Below are 24,982 nucleotides of genomic sequence, written 5' to 3'. Positions count from 1 at the left end.
ATCTGTCCCCTTTTATATTAAAATAAACGAAATTACGTCACGGTTCAATGGTTTGGCGGGAAAATTGCTGTATTTACATTTTATTGTACTTTTTGCTGTACATTATTTAGGTGTTTTTAAGTGTTTAAAGTTATCAGATTGTAAGAAATGAAAGTCACTACACCAGAAATATCATGGCACGCTAAAGAAGCAATATTTTCGATTGACGTTCAGCCGAAAATAGAGAATCAGCCTCAACGTATTGCTACAGCTGGTTTAGACAACAATGTTCGTGTAAGTGTACTTACAACGTTAAACGTACCTGTTTATATATTCATATATTGGAGAAATTCAAAAATTTGGAAGACAAAACCATGCACAAGCAATCAATGTTTATTTTGACACATTGTTTTGCTGTTTTGTTTAATTTATTTTTAAGTAAAAACCATGCAGGTTTGGGAATATAGAAAAGGTGAAATAAGATTTCTATCCAACCTCAGTCGTCATGACAAAGCAGTAAATATTGTTCGATTTTCAAAAAGTGGAGTCTACCTCGCTTCCGCTGGAGACGGTAATAATATATTGCTCTCTTGTTTATTGTTTAATAAAAAATCTGATAAAAACTATGTTTAAATCACCCACAAAGTTCCAAACGTGGTAAATCGTAAGTGGGCATGGGGTATAAAAAACAGAAAACCCATGTTATAACGACTATCGTTGCCTTGCCATTTGAGATGAATAATCTACATGATTCATTATTCTAGATGCAACAGTCATTTTATGGAAATTGAGCGAAAAAGAAGAAGCACCGAACATATTTGACCCAGATGATGGAAAGAACATAGAAGTTTGGTGTGCTGCTAAAATATTAAGGTTAGAAATGCTTTAAAACAATATTTACATCACAGAAACCATATTGTCATTTAAATTTGTCTAAATTGTTAACCGTACATAAAAAACACCCACAGTAACATACGTAAGTGGGCCTGAGGTATATATATAAAACAGAACACCCATGTTTTAACGACTGTCGTTTTATAGCCATGTGAGGATAAAGCAAGTTACTTTCATTCATTAATTCCAAAATTAACCTAAACAAATTGATAAACTGCACACTGAAGTACATTAAACGTCATTTCAAGTTAAAAGCAAGATACATTTATTCATTTAACTCCATAAATTTATCACAAAGGGGGCATTTGGAAGATATCAATGACCTTTGCTGGTCAAGTGACGATCTGTATATTGTCACTGGTTCTGTCGACCACACAGCTGTGTTATGGGATGTTAACAAAGGGCAGAAGATGGCTATTCTATCTGAAGCAAAGCACTTTGTGCATGGAGTGGCGTGGGACCCATTGGGACAGTATGTAGCTACACTAAGCTGCGATAGGTGAACAATACAATATCAAAAATCAATTATACTTAGGGAGTTAAGTAACTGTAATAAATTTCGTAAATCTGACCCTGATCTGGTGCTATGAAATATGTAATAGTCTTAAGTCCAATATATATTTAGCCTAAATGGCATTGTCCCCATTGGTCACAAAGTTACATACGTAAAGTGGTAACTCGTAGGTACATGTAAAACAGAACGCCTGTGTAATAAGAACTGTCATTGCCCCACCGTTTGAGAATAAATAAGTTAATTTTATATAATGGAAATTAAAAAAAAGGATCTTAATTTTAACTGTAAATGTGTATAATGTAGTGGTTGTAACTATGACTAAAAATAAGATTTATTTCAGATCACTAAGAATATACAACACACAAACGAAGAAGATGGTTCACTGTATTAATAAGATGATGCAACCAACTGCTAATCAAGCTGAATCTGAGAAGGAAAATAAGAAAATGCAAAGATTATTTCACGATGAATCAGTTGTTAGAAGAAGGTAAGAGGATTTACATGTGTCAGATGTGTGTTTTTTGGGGGTCAGAGATCTTCAGTTAAGCACACCTAAGACCTGGGGTGTAGGCTTATTGGGACAAGGCTGTTCTATTCCATAAGGGTGAGGTTTTCAGTGAGGCACACCTGAGGCCTGGGATGTAGGCTTATTGGTCTCATTCTATTCTATGAGGGTGAGGTCTTCAGTGAAGCAAACCTGAGACTTAGGATTTAAGCTTATTAATCCATATTATACAACACTAGGATTGCATCAGTGCAAAAACATTTATTTAATCTTGTTTTAGGTTGTCTTTCAGCAAAGATGGTAAAATGTTAATTGCACCAGCTGGATGTCTTCAGGTGGAAAACGAAAAAGAAAATCTTCCCCCACAACAAGTGAGACAAAATCGCATCTTAATTAATATTTTAGAGGCAGTGCTATGATGTGAAATTGGTTAGCGTGTGGCTGCGTGTCTGCCTCCAGCTCAGAGGTTACGGGTTCAAGGCTTAACTCTGCTACCATTGTGGGCATATGTGCTGTTAGCCACTAGCAAAAATTATGCCAACCCAGTAGTAACTAATGGGTTAAATTATCAACCATACATTAAAAATGAAAAAATCCTATTAATAAATTTATTTTACTTTTTTCAGATAAACACAGCGTTAATATTTCCTCGTGGCAACTTTTCAAAACCTGTAGCTTACCTACCAGGGTTACAACAGCCAGCAAGTATTGTGGCTTGTTCTCCTGTGTTTTATAAACTGAAAAAGTTGAGTTCTGGTAAGTTATACCATATAAAATGTTAAATAGGTATACGGTACTGTCTTAGGCGCCCCTGTGGCACAGTTGGTTAGCGCGCCTGCCTATAACCCAGAGGTTATTGTTTTAAGGCTTGTCGCTGCTACCATTGTGGGCGTATGTGTCCTTAGGCAAGACACTTAATGGCAATAGGTTAGGCAAGACACTTAATGGCATGGGTTAGGCAAGACACTTAATGGCAATAGGTTCAACCTAGTGGTCACTAATGGGTTGTCAACTATAGATGTAACTCGTGAGCAAGTACGGGGTGTGTGAAACAGAACCCCGGTGTAATAGTGAGTCAGTGACCAAAGTTTTCCAGTCACAAGAGGATAAAATAAGTTACATTCATTCATATCTTTGGAAAACGGGTGGTTAAAAAGGGCTAAAAAAGGTGACAGGTATCATAAATCGTTGAGTAAAAAAGTAATAGGCAGCAACATAGACTTGCGAATTATTTGATAATAATCTTGATGTTTTTGCAGAACCCTCATTTAAGTTGGAATACCGTTGCATATTTGCTGTTGCTTCTAATGACACAGTTGTAATGTACGACACACAACAAGTTCTGCCGTTTGCTGTTATTTCTAACATACATTATGCTTCCATTACAGATCTAAGCTGGTAAGTTTTCAGTTTTAAATTAAGAATATTTGGAATTGGAAATGTATATTAGAGAATAAGAGAAAGCCTATGCCCACAAAGTAACATGCATGGTAACTCGTAAGCGGGCACGAGGTGTATGAAATAGAAAATCCGTGTTATAACGACTGTCATTACCCCGCCACGTGAGGATAAAGCAAGTTACATTCATTCACCATCACCATCAAGTACCAAAAGTAAAAATGACATGAATGACATTTAAAACAATATAAAAATCTTTCTTTTTTCAGGAGTTCAGACGGGTTATTTTTAGTCATTTCTTCCCGAGATGGGTTTTGCTCTCTTGTTGAGTTTGACAAAAATGAACTTGGAGAGATTTTTACTCCACCATCCAAAGAAGAGAATACAGAATCTACAGAATCCAAAATGGAGCAAACTAATAACCAAGATATGGCTATGGAAGTGTCTGATGTGAAGGAAAAAATAAATGATGTTGAAATGAGAATAGAAAGTGATCTGAAAGCAAAGGAACAAAAAGAAGAAATACCTCAACAAAGGTAAAGAATATTGTTGACTTTAACTGATTACCCTCGTGTGGTGGTCGGTGGGGCAAGGACAGTGATTATAGCACAGGTGTTCTGTTTCATACACCTTGTGTCCGCATATGAATTACCATGTGTGTAACTTTGTGGGTTGTATATATTTTGGGCCTTAAAATTCAAAATCTAAACTAATCATTACAGCCCTACGTGCCAAACCAGGGCTGCACTGTGGTATGGTATGTTAGATTGATAGGTATGCGTGTCTAACTATTCCTGCCTCCCCTGCATTTTAAACTGTTTGACGTTTATAGCTTATTACTGTAGTCTTTTAAACCTTTCCTTTTAAAACCAGCCACACACCCAGGAGGGTAAAACTCACACCAGTAAATGACAACTCGCCTAGCAACAAGGCGTTCACTGAGCCTAAAACTATCAAACCAACAAAACCTACCGGAAAATCTGCTCCAAGAAGAATACAGCTAACACCAGTTACCAATGACACTTAGTTTTTGTCCTCCGTACAAAAATATTTGGCTTTATTTCATGAAATTCACCATAAACGCAAACGCAGCAACATAATTGCCGTGGAAGCACGACCTAGGATTTAGGCCAGGTTTGGCCAAGTACCCCAAAAGAGGCAATATTTCTATGGCAATTTTAAATAATGTGGTGAATTTCATGAACTGGCTTTTGTATGCTTGTACCGTATTACCTTCCGTAAATAAAACTGATCTATCATGATATTAGTTTTGAATTGTAAATTTTGAGAAGAAAATGAATATTGTTTAATGTTAATGTATGCGTGTAGGTGTAGGTGTAAGTGTAACGCAGTAGTACTAGATAATTACAAACTTAAGGTCTAAAGTTATTGCCATTACTATTGACTGCATTGAAACCAAACTGCCAAATATACACATATAGTGCTGTGGGGTAAGATGGATACTGTTAGCCCATAATGTCCCATACTTTTTGTTCTTTTAACAATTAACAATGAATAAGTTTACATTTCTAGCAAAAATGAACTCAATTAAACTGCATAGGCAAGTGTTGGTATGAAAAATACAAAATAGCTTATATTCAACTATTTTAGAACTTTTATTAGGATACAACTATTTTAGAACTTTTATTAGGATAAACTGTAAAACAAGGCTTACTTTTTTACGTAAAACTTAATCCAGTCGAATGAAATTGCATAGGCAAATATTGGTATAAATGAAAGCTTACATTTTTCGAGCAAAATTCATTCTTTTAACCATTTCAGAACTCTTGGGGTGAAATAGGTGATTATCACATCTGTTCCCGCTCTTCTCAGTGAAGAAAAGCTTTCCAAAACTGCAGATTTTAGATCCAGAGCCCCATTACTGGCCCCATGGCATAACATTGCATACTCCCCAGATACATGGTATGCTGCCATCGTGTGGTGGGGATATTTCTGCTTGATTTCAAAGATGATGTCTAAGTATGGCATGCCAGGTTTGACCATTAGCATATCAGCACCTGTAGGAAAATTATTATGAATGAATGAATTTAACCTTTTTATCCTCGCATGGTAGGGCAAGAAAATGTGTGTTCTGTTTTAAACACTTGTGTGCTCTATTTCCAGTTACCATATATGTTACTTAATAGATGATTATTTTCTTGCAACACTGGGCCTTGAACCTGTATCCCCTTGGTTAGATTCAAGTGCTCAGAATTAAAGCAAGAGGTTGCATAAATATAAACTCATGACAAAAATTGGTTGTAGAATAAAACTGTATTTAGCACAATTGCCGTTAAGTGTATTTTACCCAAGTACAGATTCTCCCACAATGGTAGCAGCAACGAGCCCTGAACCTACTACCTCTGGGTTACAGGCAGGTGCGCTAACCACTAAGCCACAGCGCTGGATACTTGGAAAATAATTTTTTCTGTATATTTTCTTACCTTCTTGTACATCCCGATCAGCTGCACGAATAGCAAGGCCCCTCGAACCTGGAGGAAGTTGGTAACATTTACGATCACCAAAACTTGGTGCGGATTGAGCAGCGTCACGGAAAGGGCCGTAAAAACAGGAGGAAAACTTTGCACTGTAGCTTAGAACAGTGGTACAGCCAGCTAAACCTGGTAAATAAAAGAGATTAGAAGCCTTAATGCTAGGTGTGTGCATGGAAAATAGGGTAGTCAAATATATTCTATGTGGGTGAGGTCCTGCAGCATGACATGCCATGCATTCTGAGATTTAGACCAAAGTTGGCCCAATTCCACATTCTATTATGACCTATGTAAGTAGTCTGATGTCTAGATATTGGGGTACTGGGCCAAATCTGCCTAAATCCTAGATCTAAAAATAGTGTACTCTAATTTACATGGGTGAGATCCTGCAGTGTGACATGTCACATATTTAGGCCAAAGTCCCATAACCAGTCAATGACTTCACCCATATAGAATAAAGTAACCGCTAGTTTTAGCCCAAGATCTTACTGCAAATATCTTACCAGCTTCATGTAGTCCATGTTTTATTGCTTTAATCCTACAATCCATCATATCACTCGGTGCGACAACATGAGCTCCAGCTTTGGCGTAATTCACAGCTACTTCCGCTAATCTTTTAATACTTGGTGGATTGTTAATTGTCCCATTTTCATTCAAAATCCCACAGTGACCATGATCTGTAATAGTTGGGCGGTATATTTATTTTGTAGCATTAATTTGTATATTTTTATACCAGAATATTAATTTTGTAGCTACATCAATAGATTGCTGTGGATCAGAGCTTATATTTTAGGCCAAAATTGAATAAATGTAATGTTTATTCTTACGTGACTAGGGAACAGCAGTTGCTATAGCATAAATATTCATCTCGTGCCTGCTTACTATGTAAATAACTTTGTGAGGGTATATACAAGGTCACTACTGGGTTGGAACAATTTTCGCTAACTGTCTTGCCCAAAAACAAGTACAACAACAATAATAGTTCGGTCAAGCCTTGAGCTGTAATCTTTAGAGCCAGGAACGTTAACCACTACGTCACAGCGCCGGGCAAATAAATAAACGTTGACTTGACTTAGGTCATTTTTAAGACATGTTACCAAAAAATCTGGGCACAAAGAAATAAAAAAAAGACTAACCTGTATACGCACACAAACATACATCTGCAGCAACAAGCAAATTAGGAAAAGCTTTTCTAAGTTTTTTAATTCCTCGTATAACGGGTCCCATTTCATCATCAGCTGCACTACCACAACCATCCTTCTTTATCTGGGTTGGGACCCCAAACACCAAAACAGCTGAAATGTAAAAGTAAACGAATTATTCCAATACCATATGAATGAATGTAAATTTAAACCAGGATAAACTATCTTATAAAATGTATAAATGAATGTAACTTATTCATACTTGTATAGGGGCAATGACAGCCGTTAAACACAAGTGTTTTATTTTAGACACCTCTTGCCCACTTACAGGTGACCACATATTTAACTTCGTAAGTGATTATTTCTGGCGACCACTGGGATTAAAGCAATTGCTAATAGGTGTCTAGCCCACACTACAATAGTAGCAGGTGCAAGTTATTCTACCTAAAACTATACCTTTTAATGGCAGGCAGTCTTTCCCTTGAACCAGTGGTGCCAGATACTTTACTAAATGGTCCACACCATGCCTTGCTTGCTCAGGTAAAGATGGAATTGGTTCATAAGCGGCATCACTGGTATCAGTGATAAAGACAGGATACATGAAGTTATCTGCAGACGAACAAATATGATAAAATCTCAAAATATCTTTATTTATTCTTGGTATTAAGCATGTAAATATGAAATTTTTTTATACCAAACTTTAACAGCAATTTTGTGACAAAGTCTCAAATTATTTTTAAACAACATTTAAGTACAAAGCATTTCATTACGAGTAAAATTTATTTTGTCTCTTTGATCACGAAGAACGAAAGAGTTTACAAAAGCGAAATGACAAGTTGTAGAGGTAACACAGTTCATAAAACACGGTTATTGATAAAACAGAAAAAAATAACGTTTTGGACAAAAGGCATGACATAATAGTTGTAAAAATGCTGTGCCAATTCTTGAAAAAACATTTCTACTACATAACATTAATGGACAGAAAATAATACAGGTTTATATCAATATTTAGTCAAACATATGGTTTTAACAAAACACATATACCTGCATTTAATGTTGAAGGTATTGAATTCCATGCTCTTAAGGTGGGGTGGTGTATTGAACTATGCAAGTAGTTTTTGAAGCTGGACTCAGTCATTTTTAATGTTTTTATTCCTAAATATCTATACACACCAGAAAATTAATACATTTTGCAACTTGCAAGTAACTGTATATCATGTGTACCAATACAACACATACAAATGTTCATAACATATCAAAGTTTCCTTAAAAACACGACTGTTGAAACGTAGCTGTAATACATCATCGTAATAATAGAGATTGGGTGACATATGCATGTTTGTAGATATAGAGTTCACATTATTATAGGGAAAACTGAACAAAATCTGTCGCGTTATAAGCACGACCCGTTAAAAAACACACACTTCGTTTTAAGTATTTGATTTCTATGTTAAATTCCATATGGGGATTCCCCAGAATTTCTCAAACAAGATTTGCATGTGTTCTTTATCGTATGTTATTTTATTTAGCATATATAGCTAGATATAAACTGTTATATTCAAGATCTATTCTTTTTTCAGACCTGGTACACGCTTAACTAACTAAACCTGTAAAATTACAGAAAAATCGTAAAAAACTGTTCAAAATACGAATGTATACGGTGTAAGCGTTCACAAAACAAAAGGCGTCTGAATAAAGGATTTGAATGGCTGCTTCAGATGTTTCTGCTTCTGAGAAGCAAGAGACTTGTAAAGATCTAGTTGATGCCGCATTAGAATGTAAATCCTGGAAGAAAAAACTCGATTTACAGCACCCGTCTAATAATAAGTCACCAAAAGGGACAAGTATTACAAAACCAAATATGCGGAAAATGGAAAATCCTTTGGTGCTAAGCCGCGTAAAAGACTTTCTAACAAAAACTGAATCAACAAACGCTGATAACGAAAGCAAAGACCCGATTTCTTTTGATCCAGAAAACCCTATAAGTAACACTGATAAGCCAGGGGATGTAGAAATGGATTTGTTATTTGTCCAAGATTTAAAGAAAACTGTACTTGGTGAAGTATTAGATTGTCTCTCTAGCGATTCTTCAGATTCAGAACCAGAATCATGAAATTTTAAGTCGATTTTAGTACTTGCTTTTAACTATAGGCTGATCTGCAGAATATTGCAGTTGCACAGCTGATTTCGCTAACAAACTTTTGGTTTTTACACATGAGATCTCGTCGGAAACTACCATCCTCTGACTAGATTTTGGTACTTTGTTATACTTAATCATGTGTGGAGTATCAATTCCAGCATACCTTAACCTCTTGGCTTTCGAATATGGTTTTTGTGATCTCTTTATACTTTTCTGTTAACAAAACTGTTCGATACGTAACGTTATAAAAGTGCCAATCCATATGATTTAACATGTTTTACTTTTAATAGTTTTATGTTTTAAAACGTTTTTTACTCTTACCAAATAAGTTTAATACGTATTTGGCAGTTTAAATTTTTCTTATTCTATAAGTTTTAGGCTAAAGTGTTTTTTTGTTACCAATATGGTGCTTTATACTGTATGTTCAATCATTTTAAATTGATCAATTTTTGTTTCTGCCATAATTTGTAAAAATTTCTTTTATGTTACAGGTCTTGTAGTTTCTCTGCATTTAACACTGTGTTCTATACAATGCATGGAACTAAAAGATTGGTTTGTGCAACTGTTTTGGACGTCATTGGCACAAAATATGTAATAAATGATCTTCTATGTTTTCTTTCCAATTACTCGCACCTCATGTTTAGTGAACTGTTCTCTCTCTGCCTGGAAACATATACATTTGAAGAGGTTAAAAATTCCTTTGGGATTCTGAACACTGCTTGTGAAATTCAGTCAAAAAGCAAGCAAATGACAAAACAGCAAACTTTAACAGAGCTAGTCAAATTATTCCAGACTTCAGTCCCAAATGCTTGCTTTCTCTCTCAAGGTTTACATGTACCAAACATGTACAACCCCCAAGCTAAAAACAAGATGCAAATATTCACTGAAAAACTCGACGCTATTTGTAAGAAGTTAAACAAAGAATACTACCAACATTTGGGCTCCTTAAAACAACTATCTGACACTATAGAGCATTTTGAAGAAAGCACTCAATTTTCAAAACAAAACTCAATCATAGAATATGTTCAAAATTATGTACCCATTGAGGAGACTACTTCATCATTAAAACAAAACTCAAACATAGATAATGCTAAAAAATGTCAAAACCTTCCACCCATACCTCCCCTACCACAAATACAGGCTGTAGAAAAAACACCAGCTCATACACAACTAGAAGACAATACCAACACACAGGATTTCACCATACTAAATGTAACATCTATGGATTCTATGCCCCAAGTTACGTTAACAGATTTGAATGCAACACCTATACCAAGAAAAAAAACAAGAGAAAACACCAAGACAGTTTCTACATTACAAGACGAGCCATTACAGGACTTTGCTTCTCCTTCCACCCTATTGCATGGAAATAAAAGAGGAAATTTCAAGCAGTACCAGTATGTCATTACCTACTTCCTTTTTTTCATATATAAATGAATGAATTTTACTTATTTATGCTCACAGAGCGGGGAAACGACAGTCCTTATAACACTGGTGTACTGTTTTATATACCGTGTGTTTGCTAATGAATTACGACGTATGTAACTTTGTAAGTCATTATTTTTGGGATGTTTTTTATCATTTGTATAAGCGGGCATAACTACATTGCAGAGTACAGTAAAAGTTAGTTTAAAGGCTCTGCATATCATTTTAGATATGTTTTCCATTTTTTTAGATTTTCCAGTTCAACAAATAGTAGCAGAAAAGCAGACTGTGACCAATTCACCAGTTGTGCATTCAGAAGATGTTAAAAAAGAAAGGGTATACGAAAATGAATTTAATGGATGTGATTTTTTTATCTGTTACGATATTGGATAACTAATAACTATAAAAGTTATCTTTTTTCCTTTTTTTCTCCAGGGTTTTTTAGTCTAGAACAAATGATTGAATGTAATTTTCTTTATCCTCATGTGGTCGGAAACGACAGCCTTTATAACATGGGTGTTGTTTCGTACACATCATTTTGTATTTTTTATACAGGTTGCAAATTCTACAATGGAATTTGAATTTAATTTAAACGCCAATGAAGAAAACTCAACTGCTACAATTCCTGATCAACAAGAGGTCCAGGGCCAAAGTACATGTAATAACAACGTTGAGCGACTTAAGCCTGATGTACTGAATGTTTCTACCATTGCCGAAAATCTAAAACAATCCTCAAAAAAGAATAAAAAAAAGAAAAAGAAGAAGCAGTATGTTTGCAAAATATGCAAATCGTTATTTGAACAGCGGGCTCAATTTCGTCAGCACATTAAAGTTCACTCAGAAATAAAACCATACAAATGTGAAATGTGTCCGAAGGGCTTTGGAAGATTGAAAAGCTTGAACCAACATAAAATTACTCATAATATTTTCTCTTGTCAGGATTGTAATGGTGTATTTACACAAAAATCAGACCTAGACCAGCACCACACACCTGATCACTGCCCCCACTTTCAAAAGCAAGTAACAACGTGCCTGATTTGTGGTCAAAAGTATAAACGAAAATCTTCCCTTTCTAAGCATATGCGGGAAAAACATAATATATATTTAGCCACAGGTGGTTCTACTGATACTTTAAGTGATTTGCCTTCTAACAAAGCTGTCCCAAGACCTGCAAAAAAATTATGTTACATCTTGCCCAAGGAGCCACAAAAGTTATAAGATTTTTATATACCAGGGTTATGATAGAACGATAGATTATTTTTTTAAACAAAAAGAGATATTAAGTGATAAAAGTCATAGTATACTGAAGTGCTGGCATTTTATTGCAATAGAGTAGTACATTTTTTGCATTCTTCCGTTTTAACCAAATTTTTGTTTAAATTACATATTTAATCGAGAATATTATTGCAGAAACTAAATGTAACTGATGTTTTTTTACAAACTTTCTGGTGTTTGCTTTTAAATACAATTTCTTTGTTTGCTATACAGTTTGCAATCAACAAAACTCTTTCCTAAATTTTTAATGTTTTAGCCTAGTTTTTTACTATGTTCAGCTTTTAAATGGTTTTAATTATTAGGTTGCATGCAAATCAGAGCAAAGTGTATTCTATAGGGATCATTGTGGTGTATTTATAAGCTCAGGTATATAGGTGTAAGCTAGACTTAGGGGGAATTTATAATATAAAATGTTAGGGTCTTTTATCGACAAGCGAAAAAGAAAGAACGAATATTATGTTAGTTAGTGATCGTCTTGGCTGTGCAATGCGTATAATAAACACTGTCCGGGGGTTCTTTAATCTCTTTCAGCAAATACTGTTGTTTACTTTGCGACCCACGAAAAACAGCGTTATTTACTTATTTACATACGGCGGCACAACAAGCGCAGCAAATATAAAAAAATGTTGAAGTTTGGCCGATCGTTGTAGCGTACGGTTCGACACGCAATCGAGCAGTTACGCGTGACAACGATAGTAAAAAGAGTTCCCGACGCGCATTTTGAGTTCAAACGGCAGTAGTGTCAGTATACGCACGGTCTTGAGCTAGCGGGCGGGTATAATTAAATTTGCGGAGAAAGCATGCGTGTGTTTTGACCTAGGCACAGCTTAGTAGGCCAACTTTAACGCTTTGTTTTCCTGACATATTTAAGTATTGGTTAGTTTTGGTTACGTAGCCCACAATTATATAGCACTATTTTTAATTCGTAGTAGTGTTTTACCGTAATTTGCGGCTTAAAGTTTTTGTAAGGCTTAAAAAAAACAGTATAGGTAATTCTGTTAGCAAAACCAAAGACATTATATATGTATATAATATATGTTTGTGTCTACAAATGAAACCAATGGCGTTATATAATCACAATTATATATATATTAATTTTGTATTATCATTCATACAGGAAAGCAAATGAATTTATAAAAAATGAAAATCTGTCCGTCGCACTGCAGTAGCGCACACTTTGTGTTTTTCCTTTTTTCACTTGTTTTATATTTATCATGTACCTCTGATGCCACAAGAAAATATTTTCCAAAGCGACACCGCGTTTATTTGAACGAGTTCGCGGTCGAAATTCCACCAGACAGAGATGCAAATGAAGTTGCAAGAAATCACGGATTTATGAACCTTGGACAAGTAATATATTATATATTTAAACCCCCTTAAGTTATTATATCTATGTGTTGTTGCAGCCAGGTGTTTTATATAACTGTAAAAAAGAATTCTATATTTTCAAAAAATGTCCAAAAATCTCTTTTAGGCTTTTAAGTAACTGTAAAAAAAATGTTTTCGTGTATGTTATTGTTAAATTAAGTCTACATAATGGTCTTTTTGTGGTGCCATGCTAGCAAAACTATGGCAATACAGTGACATTAATGTGGTATATTTACAAGGTTGGCAACTTGGAAGGCTGGTACATCTTCAAAGACCATCGTATACGGAAAAGATCTTTGGAAACAGAACACCGCGACACACCTAAGCTAAAACGCCTTAAAAGAGATGTAATTTTCTAATAAAATCTTTATAATAACATGTCAAACTCTGGCAAATAATATTTCCAAATGCAAGTCAATTTTGTGTATAAAGATAGTTTTTTACTTTAGATACATTTTATTTTGAAAATCTGGTGCTGAATCCTTTATATAAACTAAAAATTATGTACCTTTATATAAAATTTAAATTCTTTGATTTTTTATAGGTAATAATGGTGGAGAGGCTTCGTGTTCTAAAACGGGTAAAACGTGACCCTGTCTCAATCACTAACAACGAACCATCTCCGAATGATCCATCTTGGGATGAAATGTGGTATATGGTACGTAGTTTATGCCTTTTAACTGAAAATTATATCAAGTAATTTGTTGTACTATTTTTTGACTCCGTGGTTACTGTGCCTGCCTTTAGTTCAGAGGTTATGGGTATGAGGCCCTTATGAACTACAGCCTGAGCCTATACATAAAAATAGATATCCCCATAATCTTCAAAGTTACGTATGTGGTAACAGGTAACTTGTAAGCTGGTACCGGGTGTATGAAACAGAACACTCGAATTATAGTAACGTAAATTTCCCCACTGAAAATATGTATATAAGATAAATAAGTTGCATTTATTCATTACAACTCGCTAAAAATGCAGCATATATATATATATATATATATTTATTAAACAGTATTTAAATTAAACTTAAAAGTGGGTACAATGTGTATCAAATAGAACACTCAAATTATAAATGACTGTCATTGCTCCGCCACGCAAGGTTAAATAAGTTACATTTATTAACTACAACAACACTACAGTTTATATAATAACCAATATTTAAATCCCAGCACTGCGGGAACAATAGATCACAAAGTTGTCCATCCAGTATGAGGATAGAAGAAGCTTGGATCGCTGGTTTCCATGGTGAAGGAGTTGTAGTCACTATATTAGATGATGGGTTAGAGACCACACATCCTGATCTTATTAGAAATTATGTAAGTCTAAGACTGCTGACAGCTTTTATTGTATGTTCATAACTACTGCATTGTCCCATTATTACCATTTTATTTTTCCATTTCAGGTTTTTATTGCATTTCTATACATATTATATTTTACCGGTAATACCTATTATATTTTATTATTAATACCTATTATATTTTTTCATTACAGATTTTATTATGTTTTGATAACCATTATGTATATATATATATATATATTTATTTTTCCCATTATTTATAATACAATACATCATATTTTTTTTGTATAATACCAATAGGTTGCCAATTTGTTGCTTAGATATGTAGAATCTGGAATGGTATTCAGTAATTTTTGCATCTTTTATTTAAATCAAACAGTAAAAAATGTGATTTTTCATACCAGAATACCGGTTTTCTTTATTTGGTTTCAGTTAAAACTTGTTTTCTTGCATTTACATTGACAGATGCCTATATAAAGCTAGTATGATTAAAAAATTTAAATATTTAGCATTTTTTAAATATTTTGCTGGATCATTTTTACCGCAATATTTGTACAACCAGTTTTAAGTTTGTTTGCACTTTGAAAAATCCACGAAATAATAACCCTTAAGGCAGGGCGGCTTCAATTAAAAGTAAATTAGAAGCAGATCTGGTTATTTTAGCAAACGCATTTTTACTTGGAAGTAGTTTTAACCAGTTTGATTTCCTGTAAGCAGAGATAAAAGGTAATGACTCTGACTCATATAAGTGCATAGTACTTTGTCTGGAAAATGACTTCTTGCAATTTTAACTATTGAGAAATATAGACTGGCCTATCCTGTCTGTATTACTTGGAATGTGGTTTCATATTAATATATCTATGTGTTAAGTATAGCAGCTTAATAACTGCTTGTGTGTGTGTGTGTGTGTTTCTTTTGCAAAAGTTGTTTTTCATAAGTGTGAAAGAGATCTTCTGGCAGTTGTTTGTTTTTGTGATCTTAAAGGAATGACGTTTTGTCTGTCATTTGGTGAGACATTATCAGGGTTTGTGTTAAATGTCTTGCCCAAGGACACATTCTTGTTCATGTCTTTTTGCATTTCAATTTTATATATGTCCTAGTGTGCAATTCACTCTTTACAAAAAGTCCATATTTTTCTCCTTTATGCATATACAGCATTTAGTTTTAATTAATTACTGTCCCAAGCCAATTCTTCCAACAATTTCCTGTTTCAATGTACGAGTGCAATTTCTATACTAGCAATGATTTTACCAATTTCCGCAAATTGACGCACGTAATTGCTACCCTCGTGGGTGGGCTACTGTTTATTTAACTTCCTAAATTGCCCAAACATATTTCCTGCCCTACAGTTCAAGGCACAAATTTTTACGTCAATTTTACAATTGCTTCAAGTTTTCTCCTGCTTTGAACGTAATTGAATGTTTGATTTTATAATGCTATTAGTGGCAGAAAATGCAATCAATGCTGAAATCCCTTTATGCTGGTACAATTCACATTAATATAGTTAAAAAGGTGTTCAATTTAGAATTTAGTTAATCTAAGCTATAAAATGGGTTTGCACGTTACAGTACATGGGATATAAATATTGTTTTTGAAAAACTCTTTATATATTTTTTGCCTTTTATTTTACATGGTATAGTTTTCCTATCAAATATGTATTGGATTGACTTTATATTTAGCTTACACATGCAATATTACCTTTAACTAATTTTAATTTCATCTGTTTCAACAACTATGTACTAAAATGTACTTCAAAATAAAAAAAATATTTTGTAAAGCTATATATATATATATATATATATATATACAGTTTAAAACAGTTCAAAAATAAAAAAAAGTCAAAACTAAAATTGTATATATATAAAAATAATTTTTTACAATTTAAAAAAAATTAACCAATTTTTCAGGATAGATTTGCTTCAATTGATATTAACGACCGAGACACTGACCCAACACCCCGTTACGACCCATCTAACGAGAATAAACATGGGACCAGATGTGCTGGGGTTGTGGCAGCAGTGTTGGATAACCACATCTGTATAGTGGGGGTGGCACATGGGGCCAGTATTGGGGGTAAGTGGGTTTAATGACTGGCAACACTTTTTATAAATATATCTGGAAACACTGATAATTAAGCTGGAAACACTGATAATTAAGAACAGTAGAACTAAGAATATATTGTATATCAGTATACTTAAATATGGAGCCTAAAAGGATCTTAATTAGGCTGTTTTATAAAATAATTACAATTGCAATTTCTCCAACCTAGTGGTCACTAATGGGTTTTCTAAATCGTCAGACACACATAAAAACAATGACCCACAAAGTTACATACATGATAACTCGTAAGCTGGCTCAAGGTGTATGAACACCTGTGTTATAAGTTATAACAACTGTCGTTTTCTGTGACGCAAATCTAAAAAAATAAAAAAATATTTACTTAATAAATTTATACCTTTCATTTTTTCATCAACGACGGATAACTTTATCTTTTACCTGATAATTGCTGACGTTTATCAATGATTTGATGACTTTTATCAATGAAAAGATGTTTTGCTCCCACCTAGGAGTTCGGATGTTAGATGGAGAAGTAACAGATCGCGTCGAAGCTCATTCTCTTAACTTTGCCCAGGATCGCATTGATATATACAGCGCTTCATGGGGTCCAGATGACGATGGGGAAACGGTAGAAGGTAGAGTTTTATTTTGTTTCTATGTAGGTGAGGTCCATGTCAGGGACCTGGGATTTATTCCAAAATTGGCCCGTTGCCACAACACCTAGGATTGTATTTTACTTTTATAGTTTTTGTATAAATGATGAAATGTAACTTATTTATCCTCGCATGGCGTGGTAGGACAGTCGTTATAACAGGAGTGTTCTGTTTCATACACCTCGTGCTTGTTCTTAACTTGAGTATAAGGAAATTCAATGTTTAATGTGGTGAATACAATATATTTTGGCCATACTTTTTGCATAGACATCTAACAGCAAAACTGGGATGCCAAAACATATAATGTCACCCCTGTTTCAAAAATACATACTCAGCGTTAAACCAAAATTCTTAGGTCCAGGTCCGTTAGCAAAAGCTGCATTTAAATCTGGAGCAAAATATGGCCGAGGTGGAAATGGCTCTATATTTGTATGGGCTTCTGGGAATGGGGGACACAATAAAGACAGTTGTTCGTGTGACGGTTATATTAACAGCATATACACCATTGGGATTAGCAGGTATTTATTTTTGTACATTTTTTGTTGGAAGTTTTTTTGTGGCTGTAGGTGTAGTTTGTAGGAAAGTTTGTATGTTTTGTTTATTTCGCCTTAGATTCCTAGTTTTTGTTATTTTTTTATGTTTTATTGTAGCGAGAATTTTTATTTACATGTGGCTCAGTGGTTTAGGCGCTTAAATTGTTACCGAATGGTACCGTGTTCTGTGCTCTATGCTGCTACCATTGTGGGTTTATGTGTCTTTGGGCAAGACACTTAATAATTATCCAAATTAACAGCCTTGCATAAAAAAAATTTAAAAAAATGCTCCAAAAAGCAACAGCATATAAAAAATTTCCTTTAGAGCAAAAATAAAGACTTATTTTTCTTGATTTTTTAGGATTTGATGTTATTTTTAGTACTGCTTAAGTAGTATCTGTATAATTTTTGTTGCTTTGTGTTTTTTGTTGCCAATTTGTTTGCTTTTATTTTGCTTGCATGCGTAGTGTATCTGAACGGGGAAACCGGCCATGGTATTTGGAGGGTTGTGCTTCTACATTAGCTACTACATATAGCAGTGGAGAAATAAATGAGGGAAAAGTTGTAAGTATATTTACTTCTAAAGGAAAGAAAAGAAAAAACTGTAAAAATGCATTAGCACAGCAAAATGCTTTGTGAATTTTGATGTGTTTTGCTTTTGTTGAAATAATATTAGAAAAATTGTTAATTTTAAGCAATTTTGTATATGTTTTTGCTGTATTTTTGCTTTTCTTACTTTTTTTGTTTTATAGTTCTTACAAAAATGTTACTTTTTTTAATTTTGTTGTTGTAAAAAACTTTGTATTTTTGTTGCGTTTATTCTCAAAATCTCTGCAATTTGAACCAAAATTCCTCAAATTCTAAACCCCATAGTTTACCATGTAAGGAATTCAATTTTTCGACTAAACGCGCGACAACTTGACCTCTAGTTGACCTTTCAAGTAGGATTAGGATCCTTTACAGTCTTCGAAATTTTTCGATTCAATTCAAGTTTAAGGTTTAAACCTCATTAAAAAGATTTTGACACTTACAAAATAACTTGAAATCGATTTTTAAAATAATATTATGTTTATATATATGTATATAATTATTTTTGTTTGTTTGGTTCTTGTTTAAACTCTAAACTTTCTAAAACGTTTACTCAAAATATAACTCTTATTAGCATTTTACCGTTTACCGTATTTTTACCAGATCACAACAGACTTACATAGAAGGTGCACCCATGAGCACACAGGCACTTCAGCATCAGCACCAATGGCAGCTGGCATCATAGCCCTTATGCTACAAGCCAACATGGCCCTCACTTGGCGTGACGTACAACACGTTATCGTCCGCACAACAAAATCCCAAGGCTTGCACGGGCATGACTGGGTTGTCAACGGCGCGGGGTTCAACGTGTCCCATGTCTTCGGCTTCGGCCTGCTAGATGCCGCGGCACTGACACACGTCGCAGGTCGTTGGAAGCGTGTCCCTGAACAGCACGAATGTATAACGATCCCCCAGAGACTGGCACTGTACGTCATATCTTGTAATTTGATCTGAACAATAAGTACCACTTGTCCCCAGGACAGGACCCCTTGTCTCTTGTTTACCAGATTTTTCACATTTTTTTGCTCTAAAGTAATTGTACCTTTATTAGATTTTTATATATACTATATTTGAACAGAAATTTATATAAAAATTATAATATTCCCATTAAATCTTGCCAAAACTTGACTTCAACCCAGTGTTGCCAGATATTTATTACTACGATTCTTTAAACTGGCAACACTCTTATTTCCATCCATTTTCAGAAAAGTTTTAAAATTTTGTCAAAATGTCATCTCGACCTATTGTTTACAGATATTTTTACAATTTTTACCCAGGCAACACTTTATTTTTCATTCATTTCTAGAGAAATAGTTCCACGAGAAGTGACAGAAGTAACGATGGACACTCGTGCTTGCCATCGTAAAACAAGCGAGGTGTTATACCTCGAGCACGTCGTACTACGGATCACGCTCTCACATCCAAGGAGAGGATCTCTCAAGATCTTCCTTGTTTCTCCATCTGGAACAGTGTCCAACATCCTGCAGAGAAGGTGGGTCAAATTTAACAAATATTTTAAATTCTAAAAAAATAAAAATTTACAAACAATCATAAAAATAAAAAAAATTAACAAACATTTTAAAAACAATACTTGTGCACTGTTATAATAATTTTTTTCTGATATACGTATATGGAACTAAATATGAAGTGTCTAAGCCTATATTAATGCTAACGGGGGTCACTTTCAACATCATTTATAATTGTAAATAATATTTACCTCCTTCTAAGACTAATTGTGTTTCTTATTACCTACCAACAAATTTAATGTTTTTTCTTATTTTTCAGAGATTACGACCGCTCATCTGGTGGTTTTAATGACTGGGAATTCATGACAACCCATCATTGGGGTGAAAACCCTATGGGTGTTTGGCTACTCAGGATAGAAGATATACCATACAGGTTACGATACAGGTATTGTATATAGCAGTGCTGCCATATATATTTTTCCAGTTTTTTCAGATATGTTTTTTCAGTGCTGCAAAATATGTTTTCCAGTGCTGTCACATATGTTGTATCAGTGTTTTCAGATATATTTTTTAGTGTTACCAAATACATTTTCGGTGTTTTCAGATATATTTTTCCAGTTTTACCAGGTATATTTTCCAGTGTTGCCAATTAATATTTCATTTTAACCCACAGAGAGCCACGTAGAGGAATGCTGAGGAAATGGCAACTTTTGTTTTACGGAACACAAACCCACCCCCAACCTAATTTCCACTTTAACAACTGTGATGGTAAAACTAAATCCTAAATTAACAATTTTTAAATTTTTGTACTAAAATATTTTTTAATTAAACATTTTCTTTTATCTTTTTTTTAAATTTTCTTTTGTAATTTTTTACAGCATTTCCGCAAGACCATTGCCACTCAGAATGCAACGGTTGTTGTGGTTACGGACCTCATGAGTGTCGAGCGTGTCGTCATGTGTCTACACCACAGGGAATGTGCATTGCATCTTGTGACAGATCACAATATGTAGAACCCGGGTCCAATATATGCAAGGTAAGAGTAAATGAATAAATGGAACTCACTTGTTTTCATGTAGCGGGGCAACATAACACAGGTATAACACAGGTATATATGTAACTTTGTGGGTGATTTATTTGGGGAATGTTCTGTAATGTTTGGCTGACAATTTAAACAACCCGTAAGGGAACATGAGAAACACCTAAGACCTGGGATAAAGGCTTAAAGGTCCCATTTTATTCTATAAGGGTAAAGTCTCCAGTGATTCACACCTGAGACCTGGGGTCTAGGCTTATTGGTTCCTGTCTATAGTCTATTCTATTCCAGGGGGTGAGGTCCTCAGTGAGGCACACTTGAGGCTGGGATGTAGGCTTACTGGTCCCAATCAATTAAATCATATTTTCTAATTCCGAAATTACCAAAATTCTTGCATTTTGTAGCCATGTTGGAGAACCTGTCTAACTTGTAATGCTGGTCGTTCTACAAACTGCACATCATGCAGACCTGGATTCTCCATTGTAAATGGTGCTTGTGTTATGACATGTAGTCCGGGATATTTTCTGCAGAGAGACCCAAGGAATGGTATGTAGTTATTGTAGGATATGTTTAATCGTAATGTATTGGGTGTTGGGTATAATTTGTCCACCATTTTTCACATGTGCTGTTTTAAAATATGGGTATTTGGTATTGCATGTAAAATTATAAATTTCACCCTTTGTTTTATGCAATATATTGTAAAGTACGAGAAGTTTGGTTTTTTACCCCTTTTTTACTCATTATGTTGTTTCACACAGTTTATAAAAAAGTTTTGCATGTTCGTTGCTCCAACCAGTGGTCACTAATAGGTTGTAAAACAAAACCGATCACCCACAAAGTTAACTTGTAAGCGGGCACGAGGTGTGTGAAACAGGACACCTGTGTTTTAAGGACTGTCGTTTTCCGGCCATGCGAGGATAAAGCAAGTTACATTGTAAAGTTTGGGATGTTAGGTGTAAATTCCACCCCATGTTTTATACATTATGTGATATAGGAATTTATGTTAATTCATGTTTTCATCTAGGCGTACAGAACTGCAGAATATGTGACCGTGTTTGTCTAACTTGTCACCACAGAAGCAGCCATTGTACTTCATGCAGATCTTCATTCATGTGAGTAATGTGTCTGTAGTTGTAGAAACTACAGTCTAGCTATTAATGCAACAAGAGACCAATAAGCCTACATCCCAGGTCTCAGTTGTGCCTCACTGAAGACCTCACCCTTATAGAATAGACCGGGACCAATAAGCCTACATCCCATTTCTCAGTTGTGCCTCACTGAAGACCTCACCCTTATAGAATAGACCGGGACCAATAAGCCTACATCCCAGGTCTCAGGTGCGCCTCACTGAAGACCTTACCCTAATAGAGTAGAGTGGGACCAATAAACCTACACCCCAGGTCTCAGGTGTGCCTCACCTCACCCATTTAGACCCAAAATATACAAGAGCGGGATAAAACGGTTTATGTTATTCTCTTTTATCGTCCAATTTGGTAATTAACAGAGAATATTTAAAGAATTATAGCCCTGGTCCCTGCCACTCCACAAAGCGTTGTTAATTGTTAAAAACCCGATAAAAAAATAAGAGATAATATCTGCTAACAGTATCCATGTTACCCCACAGTATATCTATATAACAAAAAACTATACCTACATAACATGCACATTTGATTTAGTTTCCATGATGGCCAATGCACCCCTTCATGCGGTGTAGGGACGTACCTAGTTTCGACTTCAGTTGGTTGTCGTCCATGCAATGCATCTTGTCGAGGGTGCAGTGTTTACCCAACGCGTTGTACAACATGCGCAGATGGCTATGTTTTGCATCACCAACGATGTGTTCGAACATGTCCGCGGCAACACTTCCCAGACTATAGGCGTCAGACCTGCAGGCGGTAAATTTTGTTGTTGTAGTAAATTTTTGTATATATCATAACTTTAAGAACTTTCAATATAAACATTAGATTTAAAATTTTCTTTGCAACGTAACCAATTTAAATGTTGTTTTAAAAATTTAAATATGTTCTGTACATACACATAACATTTGGGTTTAGTTTTGACTGGTTTTAACCAGTTTAAGCCTTTTTTTTCAATGTCCAGGTGTCATTCTATGTAATCATTTTAAATTCCAGTTTAAAAATACAATAAGCACATACATATATATATATATATATATATATATATATATATATTATATATATATATATAATTAAGTGTAATAAGTAATAGATATATACATGTAAACAGTGTATATAACTTTAGTTTTTAATAGTTTTAGCCAGTTTTAACCTGTTCTGCATTTATCCAGGTGTCACTCAAGCTGCAAAGCATGCATAGGCCCTCGTAATGACCAATGTACTCGATGCCCTCAGAAGAGAAGGCTCGAAAATGGGCAATGTAACCTTATATGCCAGGACGGTAAGTAACGTTTCAATCCAAGTTAATTGAAAAGGGTTTTATGCGCCTAAATTAGTTATAAATTCGTAAATTCGAATTAGTATAATTCTGTATTTAAAAATATTGGTATACTATTTTATACATTTTAGAGTTCTTTGTTTATACATATGTAGAAAATTTTACTGCCTATAACACTTTATGGTTCTTTTGCACGTGCATTTGCCATTTTTTGCTTTAGCTTAATAACTTGGTGATATCTATAACACTAAACTATAAGCTTAATACTTTAATAATTCGAGATACGATTTGTATTATAAGTTTATATAGTTTTATTTGCCCCTGGCTTAAATTTGGATGTAAATGGTGAAGTTTTGTGCAGAAATAGTGGATAATATGTACAGTTCATGCTCACTGTCAAGTTGTAATATGGAGGTCTTCTTATACACCAGACACACATGGTGTATTAACACACCTCATGCTCACTGTTGAGTTATAACATGAATGTCTTCCTATACACCAGCCAGTGCAGCCACACATAATGTATTCATACACCTCATGCTCACTGTTGAGTTATAACAGGGGTGTCTTCTTATACACCAGACACAGTTGGTGTATGTCTACACCTCATGCTCGATGCCAGACGTTTTTTTACAGTGAAAAATACTACTTTTATACAAATTGAACACCTGTATAATAACAACTGTCATTGCCCCACGATTTGAGGATAAACAAGTTGCATTCATTCTTATTGCTTCCACGCATGTGCTGCATGGCTATGGTTTATATAACAGCATGTCTGCTTCTTACAGGTTATGCTAATTTTCGGGTGAATCCTTGTCTCTTAGTGCTAAGTGGCCACTGGTGCAACATACCGTATTTCACTGAAACCTGCTGTTGGACATGCTCTCAATCTAATTTGCTTCTAAACGAAAGTGCAGTAGATTCATTTTACGACGACGACTACTACTCCGCTAACACTACTACCCTATCCCCTTAAAAACACCTTTGTAACTTATTTTTATTGCCTTTTTTGTATGCTAATTGTATCTATCATGCTTAATTTCATTCTGTATCTTTTTCTCTTTCATTCTTACACTGGTTTCTTCTGCATGGATATTTGTGAAGATTCTTTCCCCCCGTTTAATTTTGTTGTTTTTTTCCTTCGGATTTCAGCAGTCAGTTACGGCGGATTTTTTCGTAGCAAATGCTTACTGGTGAAGCGTCAAGGACTTTGTAGACACAGCAGTTGGGCTTGGCAATGCTGCGGAACTTGTTCAGCAAGGATCTCCTGAAAAATACGAAAAAAATGACTCTAATAGAGTTTATATTGTATCATTATTTATATAGGCGTTTAACTGTCTATTGCTTCACCGTTGAGTCTAACACATTTTGATTGAGTCGCTGTTTTTAATCTTTATATATTTCGCCTTTTGCATTCCTGGTCTGTTAGATAAAGCATGCGGCCTTTCAGTAACCACTGTATATTCAAACCAGTGCCAAACCTAAGGCGAGTCCAATGTGCATTTGTAAGTAATAAAACATTTGAATAGTTCGTCGTGGCTTGAAAACTGTCTGGTTAGCTGGAGTATTGAAGCAAACCATACATTTCCGCTTTGTAACTTATTATAAGCTGTAGTACTGTAGGGTAAGATGGATACCGGTAGCATTAATTCCACTTATTTCGTAATCATGTGTTTTTTTTACCAGCGCTATTTTAGAGTCTTGAGAATACGGTTATATGAAATTCTGTAAATATTCTTTCATTAATGCGGGACGCTACCGTAAATATGTACGGTACATGCACTATCTTACCACTAAATAG

At 34.7% G+C, this 24,982-nt stretch overlaps 4 protein-coding genes across 7 annotated transcripts; 3 read left to right on the top strand and 1 right to left on the bottom strand.

Annotated features, from left to right (window-relative positions):
* Positions 1-62: 62 nt before the first annotated feature.
* LOC100184960 (chromatin assembly factor 1 subunit B-like) lies at positions 63-4,572 on the top strand. 2 transcript variants are annotated; one of them, XM_018815380.2, is made up of 10 exons: positions 63-273; positions 433-550; positions 744-852; positions 1,172-1,345; positions 1,728-1,874; positions 2,173-2,263; positions 2,519-2,648; positions 3,152-3,290; positions 3,560-3,826; positions 4,164-4,572. In XM_018815380.2, the coding sequence occupies exons 1-10, from the start codon at positions 148-150 to the stop codon at positions 4,315-4,317; spliced, it is 1,455 nt and encodes a 484-aa protein (XP_018670925.1). In that variant the 5' UTR covers positions 63-147; the 3' UTR covers positions 4,318-4,572. The 2 variants fall into 2 exon arrangements, with proteins under 2 accessions (XP_018670925.1, XP_002127701.1); XM_002127665.5 differs by having other exon boundaries at positions 66-273; positions 1,172-1,372.
* A 346-nt stretch (positions 4,573-4,918) lies between these two features.
* LOC100177890 (delta-aminolevulinic acid dehydratase-like) lies at positions 4,919-8,129 on the bottom strand. Its single transcript, XM_002128144.5, has 6 exons — positions 7,969-8,129; positions 7,381-7,533; positions 6,919-7,077; positions 6,286-6,459; positions 5,735-5,911; positions 4,919-5,308 (listed from the first exon to the last, which is right to left on the bottom strand). The coding sequence occupies exons 1-6, from the start codon at positions 8,060-8,062 to the stop codon at positions 5,052-5,054; spliced, it is 1,014 nt and encodes a 337-aa protein (XP_002128180.1). The 5' UTR covers positions 8,063-8,129; the 3' UTR covers positions 4,919-5,051.
* A 1,428-nt stretch (positions 8,130-9,557) lies between these two features.
* Positions 9,558-12,408, top strand: ci-zf(c2h2)-56 (zinc finger protein Ci-ZF(C2H2)-56). The gene is made up of 3 exons (NM_001128114.1): positions 9,558-10,461; positions 10,740-10,825; positions 11,045-12,408. The coding sequence occupies exons 1-3, from the start codon at positions 10,323-10,325 to the stop codon at positions 11,705-11,707; spliced, it is 888 nt and encodes a 295-aa protein (NP_001121586.1). The 5' UTR covers positions 9,558-10,322; the 3' UTR covers positions 11,708-12,408.
* Positions 12,409-12,858: 450 nt separating this feature from the next.
* On the top strand, positions 12,859-24,712 carry LOC100182587 (furin-like protease kpc-1). Of its 3 annotated transcripts, none has more exons than XM_018815378.2 (18): positions 12,859-13,114; positions 13,372-13,479; positions 13,677-13,790; positions 14,302-14,448; positions 16,337-16,502; positions 16,997-17,122; positions 17,496-17,658; positions 18,141-18,237; positions 18,865-19,187; positions 19,568-19,753; positions 20,047-20,172; positions 20,401-20,495; positions 20,606-20,763; positions 21,168-21,309; positions 21,788-21,875; positions 22,440-22,658; positions 23,072-23,181; positions 24,337-24,712. In XM_018815378.2, the coding sequence occupies exons 1-18, from the start codon at positions 12,905-12,907 to the stop codon at positions 24,450-24,452; spliced, it is 2,694 nt and encodes an 897-aa protein (XP_018670923.1). In that variant the 5' UTR covers positions 12,859-12,904; the 3' UTR covers positions 24,453-24,712. The 3 variants fall into 3 exon arrangements, with proteins under 3 accessions (XP_018670923.1, XP_018670922.1, XP_002127403.1); XM_018815377.2 differs by having other exon boundaries at positions 24,334-24,712; XM_002127367.5 differs by having other exon boundaries at positions 23,970-24,712.
* The last annotated feature ends 270 nt before the right edge of the window (positions 24,713-24,982 follow it).

This window comes from Ciona intestinalis, unplaced genomic scaffold, assembly GCF_000224145.3.
Source record: "Ciona intestinalis unplaced genomic scaffold, KH HT000070.2, whole genome shotgun sequence".
NCBI lineage: Eukaryota > Metazoa > Chordata > Ascidiacea > Phlebobranchia > Cionidae > Ciona > Ciona intestinalis.
The sequence above is the reverse complement of the archived record's forward strand: the minus strand, read 5'-3'. Positions and strand labels throughout refer to the sequence as shown.

Coding starts and splice junctions, on each gene's coding strand:
- LOC100182587 (XM_002127367.5), top strand. CDS start 12,905: ATGAAAATCTGTCCGTCGCACTGCAGTAGCGCACACTTTGTGTTTTTC. Junction 20,173..20,400: donor CCATACAGGTTACGATACAG/GTATTGTATATA, acceptor TTTAACCCACAG/AGAGCCACGTAGAGGAATGC. Junction 21,310..21,787: donor GCAGAGAGACCCAAGGAATG/GTATGTAGTTAT, acceptor GTTTTCATCTAG/GCGTACAGAACTGCAGAATA.
- LOC100177890 (XM_002128144.5), bottom strand. CDS start 8,062: ATGACTGAGTCCAGCTTCAAAAACTACTTGCATAGTTCAATACACCAC. Junction 6,460..6,918: donor ATGTTTGTGTGCGTATACAG/GTTAGTCTTTTT, acceptor CAACTATTACAG/ATCATGGTCACTGTGGGATT. Junction 5,309..5,734: donor TGATCGGGATGTACAAGAAG/GTAAGAAAATAT, acceptor ATTTTCCTACAG/GTGCTGATATGCTAATGGTC.
- LOC100184960 (XM_002127665.5), top strand. CDS start 148: ATGAAAGTCACTACACCAGAAATATCATGGCACGCTAAAGAAGCAATA. Junction 274..432: donor GTTTAGACAACAATGTTCGT/GTAAGTGTACTT, acceptor AAAACCATGCAG/GTTTGGGAATATAGAAAAGG. Junction 2,264..2,518: donor AAAATCTTCCCCCACAACAA/GTGAGACAAAAT, acceptor TACTTTTTTCAG/ATAAACACAGCGTTAATATT.